Genomic DNA, 10,536 nt, shown 5'->3' on the forward strand with positions numbered 1-10,536 from the left:
AAACAAATTGCTCAAGATTGATTTCCCTATTGTCTATTTCAAATGGTTAATATATTTTTTTACTAGAGGAATCGGCAACTGAGCAGGGCTCATACTCGCGTGACAGAAAGTTGATTCCGACCGCTACCACTATAACCCCTAGGTGAACCACACATGGCGGGGGATTTGAATCTTGGATCATATACTTTACATAATATTTCATATCATGGCCATTGCAAATTAAGCTGCCCCCCTGAGGGTTAAAGGGATATATTACTCAATATAAAGATAATTTATAATATTTCAGCTTTCGTTATCATTCAACAACTCATTCTTGAACAACGATTGTATGTCGAAATGCTCAACACCTGAACACAGGCATGATCTGCAAAATCATGACCTGATGCATTTTTGGACTTTCATTGTCTTCGCCATCTTTCTTGATGCAACAAAGAATGGCTTCAAGAATTCAGTGAATTCCAAAACACCCATCAGAACTTCAATAGCTCCATAGCTTGGAGACAAATTGAAAACTCAGAACTCACAGCTTAACATGGCAAAGAACTACCACAACATGACACCCTGGTTTCTGCCAAATTTGAGACTCATGATCTCAATCTTCAATAACTTTCGATATAAGCACCTGTACATTTAGAAGCTGAATTTCACAAAGAACAATTAACACATTTCACACAGTTTCGTAGATGTAAAATTACGAAAAATTAGAAAATCCATGCAACTATGTTTCCATTGCCTTTGTCAAGAAAAACTTCCTTCAATATCATCCCAATAGGTAAATGTACATACATCAATGAATGATATCAACAAATGTGAAATACTCTTAATAAGTGAACCAAGGAGACTTGAACTATTCATAATATAAATGGCGAAAATCCCCTCGGTTGCAATGTCTAAATTTCATAGTGGGTAAATACCAATCTTTATATTGTTAAGGATAAAACCACCCACATAGCCATCGTCTCCTTACAACTATAAGTCTCAGGATAATTATCATACAAAGTCGACTTACCTGCCTATAAAGCATAGACACCATTTTCTGCTTGATATATACTGAAAGACATTGTTTTACATACATATGTACATAGAACAAAAAAATAATTAAATACTTCTCTCGAAACAAAATGTAGTAAAAAGGACTCCATACTAAGGGCTAGATCGCCATATTTTGCACAGCACTGAGCTTGTTAGACACCCCACACAGCGACTCAGTTGCTTTAATGCCCCAATTCTTCATCTCTGATTCCGTCTATTGTTAACTCTATGAGCATACTGACAGTTGGGCACAGGGTAGCCAGCCTGTTTATATTGGGGCTGGGGATGCCAGTAACCTGAAAAGATCAATTATGCTAATTAAACTCACATGTTCAATGTGAAAAGAATAGTGTGCAAAGAGAAATGTCATATAACTACAAAAAAGTCCCAAACGACAAAGTGCTCCTTTACATGCCTTGATTAGAATTTAATGGATGCCAAATGCCTTGTGAATATGTTGAAGGTTGAAACCAACCCGGCACACCTCCTTGATGAAATGAATGAATAGGAGGACCTCTCCAGTTGCTATTGAATTGATATTGAGCATCTGGAGCTCCTGTATTCCAAGTAATATGTTGATTCTGCCACTGTTGTGCAGCCTGAGGTGCAGAGTTCCACTGTGCAGGCATAAACACATGATTATTATAGTGAGGTTGTGCTGCTTCAGGAAACTGACCTCCCCACTCAGTTGCAACAAGATGCTCCTGAGGGATGTAAGGAGATCGCCAGCCAGCTCCACTCTCCCAACAAGTACCTTTATCAGGGGTTGTCCACCCTGTTCTATCAATTGGCTTAGAACCCCATCCAGATTTCTTCTCATTTCCCCAGCCCACAGGTGCATATTTATCTTCCTCGTATGATGTCCATCCTGAGCTACCTGCAGCTGTATTGAATCCACTATCAACATGATCTCCACAAAAAATAGGAGCCCCCGCAACGTTTCCAGAATCTGTCCACCCAGTCTTAGTTGTCATTGTTGAATCCTTTGTTGGCTCCGTCTGGTTTCCCCAACCTGCAGAGGTTTCCATAGCATTTTCATTAGCAAAGCAATTTGCACCACGTGTAGGGTTTGTATTCCATCCAGAATCCTTTTGCTGCTCCCACCCCGTTGAGTTTGCATCATTCTTTTCATGGATTCCCCAACCTGACCCACCTGTAGGTTTGACACCGGATCCAGAACCAAATTGATCATCCCATCCTGTATGAACCATGGTAGCATTTGCCTCATTTTGAGTGCAATCTTTAGATGTTACTGTCACATTTTGTCTGTTCCCATTCCATTCCATTGGCCTCATCATTTCCGTAGAACTTTGGTTTTTCCAACCTGCTGCATCTGTGGAGGTATTTTGACCACTGTCAGGCCATCCAGTGGGAACAGCAATGTTCTCAGTGTAAGGTGCACTCCTATCAGTGGGTTTCCTATGCTCTCGTGTTGCCACTCTAGATATATTTCTTCTGCGGCCTCGATATCCCCCTCTAGCCCCGCGCTTATAGTATGATCTTTTGTATTCTTCTGAAGAAGAAGAATCATTTCGGTCAGGCAACTCACAATCTTCTTGTTGATGTGAGTTCCAGTCAATTTCATCAATATACAAGTCTGGACTTGGTAAAGGGATGTCACAAGAAAGTCCATTGACTTTCTCCCAGTACCTCTGCTTGGCCATCTTAAAGGCCTCTAGTGCAGCTGAATCATCCCACTGTAAAATATTTTCAAAACCTTCCAATTCATTATTGTTGTCACAAACTTGATCCCATGAGAGGCCAACTGATTCACAAAATTCCCTCTCCCAAGACCATCCGCTCGGTTTCCAAGCCCCTATAGAAATCATCCAAGTTAGACAATGCTTGCTGAGTGCAAACTGCAAATTCAGACAAAACAAGAAAGAGAAAATACCAGTTGCAAGAAACAAATATCACATGGTGAGGACAAAACAGAGGATCCATTTAAACATGAAAAGAAAGGAGAATTGAATTAAAAGCATTACATTTTGACAAAATAATAAATCAAAGAAACATCATGGCCAAATTCATCAATCAAAATAGAAGTGCCATCAAAGATCAGATAAACTTAATAAGTTAATTACGAAGGGCAGACTACCTGGACAAAAAACGAGTAAATATGTTTCTGCTCATTCAGAACATGGAAAGACATCTTGACCAAAAACAAGTAAATATGTTTCTGTTCATTCAAAACATGAAAAGACATCTTAATAGTTCACAGAATGCCCTCCCTTCATCAGACCACCCAAATTGCAAATTGTACAGCACATGGGATATAAGTCTTTAACAACCAAAAATATATGGATCACTTTTGCCACAACTGAAACGTTCCAAGTTATTTCATGCATCACAATTCAGCCCAACAAAAATAATGTTGTCATGAGTCTTAATATTTAAGAGGTCATTGATTAATAGTGAGACCAAGAGATAAGTGAAAAAATAGCGATACGTTATGAAAGATGTAACTTGTTAATGAGTCATGTGAATTACCAAAGGGTGTAAGTTATAACATATGAAGACTGACTAGAAGCATAGAGACTGCAAGTGTGAAGAGTGAAAGAGTGTACAACAAAATTCTCAATGCAGTCTTCACTATCCGCAATCTGTGTGTGTATCAATGCATGTTTTTCTCACTAACTGATCCTGGAAGTAAAATGCATACATGGTATCAGAGCCACAGTGGCCTTAAAATGCAGGAAAAGATAAATCAAGATCAAAGGTGATGTCATTTGTTCAAACTTCAAGAAACCCTTGCTTGTAAGAGAGAATGCTTCTGAAGGAAGTGCTGAGAAAGTGGCTGAGAAGTCTGAACAAAGCTGCACATACAGTATGGAGAGACCAAACTCCCATAAAAATATGTAGAACAAGAAAAAAGCAGACCAAAGGGAAAACCCTTGCGGTCAAACAAGAATCAAGCAGAAGAGAAACCCCCTGACAAGTTGAACACTGCAGAATCACTGCAAAAACGTTACCATAAAAGGCACCACTAAAGACAAGACAGCATTTTCTGAATGAAAAAAACAAAAAGACGAATGCCATTGGAATGTTCAATTGTTTCATCTTGTCATTTGCCTGTTCTGTTGTGTTTGCTGCTGATAACCCACCATTACAAGGTCAAAGCTGAATTCACATAGCGGTAGTCCCATAGAATCACGTTCCACATAACAAGACTGTTGTGCACTTTAGCAGGGCTACTCTCACCTTCTAGGTCTGTGTCTCTGGTACTTTCCAAGGTCTTCCCAACTTTTTTGTTTGCCTGGAAGAAGATACCTTATCTCGGGCACATTTATGGATCCCTTGATTGACGACAACATCCATGAGAAGCACAACAAACCCAAGACTTTATTTTGTTCTAGAATCTTAAATGACAAAAAAATTGTCTTAAAATTTTCACTCAAGTCCCTCCATTCATTTAAGCTCACATTATCACTGTGGACTAGGGGATTAAGATAAGAAAATAATGGTCTTTGATCTATTTAGGTGTCATTGTAGCTGACAGTTTTTGCTATAGAAAAGTCCCCAAAAATCAGGAGAGAAGACAGCAACAACCCAGAGAAGAGCCTCCAGTAATCAGGAGAAAAACTAATCCAAAAATTCTGATGAAAAAGACTAAGAAAGTATTAAAGAAACCATGAGTGAACCTAGAGTAATAGTAACCCAGGAAAATATTTGAACCAACATTGTTTATTATAAAAACATAACCAGAAAAAAGAGTCTATGGTAGTCTACAACGAAAACATAGAAGGTGCTCATTAACAGTCTTGCTTAGAACTCATAGCCCTCTGATCGAATTATGGATTTTTCTTTCATAAGCGAAAGAGATGACAAACCTGTTGTAGAAATTAAAGGCACAAAAAAGGGTTCTGGTGTATTTGAAAAGAAGAAGTTGCATGTCATTTAAATGATGTTTCTTGATCAACAGTTTGTTGGAGTGTATAGTTGCAAGGTAAGTAGATGTTTTTGTTTGATGTAGGAGTATTCAATAACTTTACATGCTGCTATGGAGGAAGCATTGATGAGTATCAACACACATAATCAATACTATCACAAACCTTTATATTTAGAAAGTTATTAATTATATTATGAGTCGAGAGATGAGTGAAGAATATTCACATGAGAGATAAATTGAGAAGATATGTCATGAAAGATGTAACACATGAGTGAGTCATACCAAAAATCAAATTGTGTTATATATGCTCTTGGGCGACATAGAGATTTTTTTCCAAGGAAATATCTAGGCAGATCCACCTGAAGGGATCACATCCCGCCAGCTTATTAGCAAAGCCTAACCCCAAGGGCGTCGAGGAGAATTGACCCCGTGACCTCCCATTAGCAAGGTACTTTAGCAACGGGAACTTGACCAATTGAGCTAGCCCTCAGGGCTGCGACATAGAGATATTAAAGTGGACATTGATGTTGTGTGAGAGTAATATATGTAACTAGAGTGAACTGAAAAAAAATGAATGCAACCTTTATTCTCTTAATTTTAATGCCCGTTCTAGATATTCTATTAAAGCCCCTGATAGACTCTTACCAACCAAGCAGGAGTTAAATAACATTATCAAAGAGGACATCTTCATACACTATATGTGAGTTACCAAGGTAGATACTCTAGGGGAGCTAAGCCCCAAGATGGCCTTTCATGGAGCTGAGAGACAGTCCTATTGTTCACCACCCTCACGCACTATGACACTGGATGCATGTTCTTAGGATTCTGTTTGCGCAGTTTTTGGTGGGTTCTCAACTTCTCATTGACTTTGAGTCAAGACAAATCGTCATATCACATTGAACAACAAGATTCGCTAGATCTGCCATTTTCAAAGATCAAGACAAAGAAAAACTTTTATCTTCATGTATCTCATACATTACAAGATTAGAGGATGGTTCCATTGTCTTTTCATGAAGTCTCAAAACTCTCTCTTGATTGTCTTTTGGTTCTCGGACAAGAGATATCTGGCCCTATACATGCAAGAGGACCTCAGCCTTAGATCTCACTCTATCCAACAACCCACCTCCAAGATAAAAAACTTCCAACCTGATCATTTCATTCTTTCCAATGCTCACATCAGACAAAGGCAAAATGAGGAAAGTAGATAGTAGCACTTCATCAAAGATTAGATCTGTCAAGACCAGAGAAACTACCCTTGCTCACATTGTAAGGCCCTTAAGGGGGTGTTGTCTTAGATCCCAAGATTGTTCACACAACAAAAGGCAAACAAAGGGCTTCCTCCAAAACTCGACATATGGCTACCATATCCAAGCAAGGAGAACTCCCAGCTTGTCCAGACCCTCCATTCAATCATCTATCACCAACATAGATCCATCTTAACCCAAATCTATCAAGCGCTAACAGGGATCAAATCTCTCAAGGTACAAACCTATTTTAGAGTGCACAACTTGAATAAAGGTTTGCAGCTTGAGAGATTTGATTATTGATTCCTCTCGATGCTTGATACATCCGGGATTAAGATGGATTTACTCTCTCTCTCTCTCTCTCTCTCTCTCTCTCTCTCTCTCTATATATATATATATATTATGCCATGTATCAACTCCATGTTCGTCATAAAAAGAATTACATGTCTCATTCATTTTCAGTAACACACCTAAGATATTTTTAATTTTCATTTGCTTTATATATATATTATATATATATATATATATCAAAGCACGGAAAACCCCAAAGTAATTCCACACATTTCGTGGACGGTAAACCGGGTAAATCGTGGGCCCTGATTACGAGTTCTCGCCCCAAAGGAATCAAAGAGAGTCAAACACGTGATCAACAACAACTAGAAACAATATCAAAGTACTTCACGTCTGGCTCTAGACCACTTGAGCTAACCCTTGGGGCTAATGCTTTATATAATATATGCATGGTTGACATTGAAATATCTTACTCAACATGAAAATTTAAATATTTTATTTATGGTCCACATTGTCCATATTAAGATTTTAATAATAACACATCTTCCTTGTACTAGAAATTGGAAAAATAAGTTTTTTTTACTTTCACTTGCTTTATATTCCTATATAAAGTTGATATAAAATTATGTTACTTAATATGGACATTGAGCACAGAAGGAATTACACATCTCCCTCATACTGCGTTGTAAAATGCACCTCTCTGCTCAATTAGTTTCTTGTGTTAGGAGTAGGAGCAGAGGGACTGGTTGATCAGTGCCCCTTAGGCAAGACATCATCCCCTCCCCCTTGCTGGAGGAGTTATTCTTGGGTTATCAACTTCTCAACAGTACTCACATGTTTCCACATCACCAAAATGCTCTCTCTTTTCATTGTACTATACAAAATCTTATCTAGTATAGCGTAGTTTAGATCTTCTTTTTACCTTGCTGCTCTTATATCTACTCTATAGGAGTGATTTTTGCACTCCCACTTTGTATCCCACATTATTGTACTTTACGGTCTCTTTGACCTATTTGCAACCATCTTGTTGGAAATGAATAAAATTACCTTATCTTTTTATCTCCTTCCTATGTCTTCTTTCCAAGTTCGTATTATAGAGTAAATCGTTTTTTCCCTCACATGCTTATCATGGAATATTAAAAACATGCGTCAGACTTGTCGACCTCGACATTTAGTCTCCAATCAAGGACAAAGATTAGGTAACATTGCAATCAGACTCTTTTCCTAAACAATTAATATCCAATCAAGACCAAGGATTAGTTTATATTTGTCATACATTTTAGCTGTTCTTCTTTATGTTAGTGGTATAGCTAGGTGTCCTTTCTCTTCAAAAACAATCGCTTCTGCAAAGAACCTTCTCCGAGAATTGTTACTGCTTTTGGTTTAAGCTCCTCTCAGGGTCCAACAGGAAAGGATTTAGGAAAAAGGATATGCAAGGTCGGTACCATGTTGCTAAAAAACAAATATTTCTAAAGATTCAAGGGAAGAGTACAAAAGCACAATAAATAGATCAAGAAAACAGCACCTTTGATTTCTCTCCAGAAAGGGCTTGAAATGGCCATTAGCAGCTTCAACGTGCCTACATCTGCCCAGAAGCATATATAGAAAGGCCATATACGTACCGTCTACATATGCTACCTGACCAGAAAGAATTCTTAAAGTGTCTCCGACTCCAGTGTCTACATGGCATTCAATTCACAGATTTTAATTAAAATACCAAACTAGACATTTCTCGTTTGTGTCATATCATGGTTATGATTGCAGAACACTGACTATCTAGAGACGTCCATAAATTGCAATCACAATTGAAAGCCTATCAGCTTAGGGAAGCAAATATAGAGAAGGTGCAAAAACCCCAAGGTAGTTAACACCCCAACTCCCAACAAGAGGAACTCATTTTCCTGTAAATACCAGGGAATGTTTTAAGGAGCGTCATGTATTCCCAGTTGGTGGGGCACTCTTTACCATATTAAAATAAAAATAGCTACTAAACGTGAAAACCTGTTTCCAAGATTTCCGCCATTTAAGATTTGCATGTGGCGCGGCAGAATACGAAAATCTTGATCGATTGGGAAAATATAATTTACGAACTTTGTTCATTGCTCACCGTCACTTTCAGGAAAATGTTTCTAACGTATGAACAACCACTGGGCAGAAACTTGTACTGGCACACTTATGTTCAGCACATAATGGAAACTATGTCTTTCAAGGATAAACATCACAAAATCAATATCTAAAGATAGCCAGAAAGATAAACCCCCAAGGTAAATTTTAAACAGCATCCCTAAACTATGAGCATAGACTTTGAAGCTATTTGCAAAATCCAGGGTAGCTTTGTGCCCATCTAAACATTAAATCTTGGGAATATATAGAAAAATAAGGGCCAGCTCTGTTATGAATATTACATTTATTTACGCCTGGCACCACAACCCCATCCAGTAGGCGCTACTGTGTACAATTACAAAGGGCCAACTCCAAATGTAATTTAGCAAGACTGCTGAGATCCACCTCTGACATTAAAGCTTATAAAACAGAAGAATCTGTTGAAATGGCCCGAATCCCCAGATTACCAATGGCTGTATGTTATCTTCGTGAAAGAAAACTGTCCGTAAGGCCCAAATTCATATTCTGAGCCATGCGTTAGAAATGGCTCTGCATGTCTGCGTAAAGTGGGCATGCCGTTGGATGTTTTCGATGAAAATTTCCATATCTAACAGCCCAAAGGGCCAACTATATATATGCTGTTATTAGGTTTAAGTATTGCATCTGATCATTCCTATTGTTGAGACTCACTTCAAAAGTAAACATAATATACATAAGGATCAAACCCAAAACCAGAGGGATTCATTCACACGATAGGACCTACCGGACGATGTTCCGGATGATTTGGGCATCTTGTTATGAGGCTCCTCGAACTGAACTCGCTTGTTCCCCCATCCCTGAAATTCCCTGGAGCCTCCTTTCATGGTGGCCGGAAGGATTCAAGCAGGCATGGATGAATTCTCTGAATCGCAGACGGTGTCCACGAAACCAGATTTCGCAAGGGCGCAACTCAGGCTATATGGCCAGAAAAATTGGTGTTCTGTTGCTGTTGGGTGCGGCCCTCTACCGCACACACAGAATAAGCATGGTGTTGTAGTAGCTTTGAAGAAGGCGGGGGCAATCGAGTATTCCGAGCACATTTGCCTTCACGAAGTCCTTCAAAAAAACTCACCTTGCATTGCGTTGCACGCATGGAGCCCGGCGAAAATTATGATTAGAGGTTGTGGGCAGGTTAAAGAGGTTAACTTGAACCACCGCCGTCTTTAAGATTGAATGGGCGCTCCTTGGAACAAGTGTTGGAACGCAAGGTTCAAAAGGGACTCTGTTACCCGCGAGGTGTCGTGTTCAAATCTATGATGTTGCTCTTTACGGTGTGCATAAATAAAGTTATTTATTATTTTTGGAATTTGGAATTAGAATAAATCTATTTGCCTTCCATTTCTTTACATGGTTTATATTCATTAGAATAAATGTTTTTACATGGTTTATATTTATTAGAATAATTGTTTTATCATTGGCCATGGTGGTTGGCACACTCGTAAGTTTTTGGTATTCTTTTGGGGAATATATACTATAATGTTATATTTGAAGGATTGAATATGTACGTTGTTGATTGGAGTGGGTGTCAGTTTTTAATTATTTTATTTTAAAAATAATAATAATTTACATGTTATGGGTGGTCTTGTAATTTGGAGTTGGCTATGTGTTGAATATGCTAATAGGTTATAGTTGGATTTTTTTTTACTTTTCAGTTAGTTTTGTTTAAAATCCAGTAGTCTAGTTTTGTTTAAAATCCAGTAGTCCAGAGGTTGCTCGTTACAATCATAAATTTGAGTTATTTAATTTATAATATTTAAAATTGGATAGTCCAGGGGTTGCTCATTAGAATCATAAATTTGAGTTATTTTTCAAAGTGTTGAATGTATTTATGCATTTGAAAACTTATTTTAATTAATGAAAAATCACAATTTGGTCCAAAATTGTATTGTCAAATTCCAATAAAAAAATGTAAAAAAAAGTTACACATTATGGTTGAAT

At 38.1% G+C, this 10,536-nt stretch overlaps 1 protein-coding gene across 2 annotated transcripts; it reads right to left on the reverse strand.

The window, feature by feature from the left end:
• Positions 1 to 791: 791 nt before the first annotated feature.
• LOC149237707 (uncharacterized) lies at positions 792 to 9,788 on the reverse strand. Of its 2 annotated transcripts, none has more exons than XM_089372757.1 (3): positions 9,323 to 9,788; positions 1,448 to 2,848; positions 792 to 1,328 (listed from the first exon to the last, which is right to left on the reverse strand). In XM_089372757.1, exons 1-3 carry the CDS (start codon positions 9,420 to 9,422, stop codon positions 1,231 to 1,233), a joined length of 1,599 nt encoding a protein of 532 aa, XP_089228883.1. In that variant the 5' UTR covers positions 9,423 to 9,788; the 3' UTR covers positions 792 to 1,230. The 2 variants fall into 2 exon arrangements, with proteins under 2 accessions (XP_089228883.1, XP_089228884.1); XM_089372758.1 differs by lacking the exon at positions 9,323 to 9,788 and adding an exon at positions 8,862 to 9,273.
• Positions 9,789 to 10,536: the final 748 nt, after the last annotated feature.

Source organism: Pinus tabuliformis, chromosome 8, assembly GCF_031772625.1.
Source record: "Pinus tabuliformis cultivar Carrire ecotype Pingquan chromosome 8, CPIR1, whole genome shotgun sequence".
NCBI classification, from domain to species: domain Eukaryota; kingdom Viridiplantae; phylum Streptophyta; class Pinopsida; order Pinales; family Pinaceae; genus Pinus; species Pinus tabuliformis.

Bases quoted from the DNA above. Each gene is read 5' to 3' on its own strand.
- LOC149237707 (XM_089372757.1), bottom strand. From the start codon at position 9,422: ATGAAAGGAGGCTCCAGGGAATTTCAGGGATGGGGGAACAAGCGAGTT. The intron at 2,849-9,322 runs GTAGGTCCTATC...TGATTTCTATAG, and splicing joins ATCATCCGGAACATCGTCCG to GGGCTTGGAAACCGAGCGGA. The intron at 1,329-1,447 runs GCATGTAAAGGA...TGATCTTTTCAG, and splicing joins TCCATTAAATTCTAATCAAG to GTTACTGGCATCCCCAGCCC.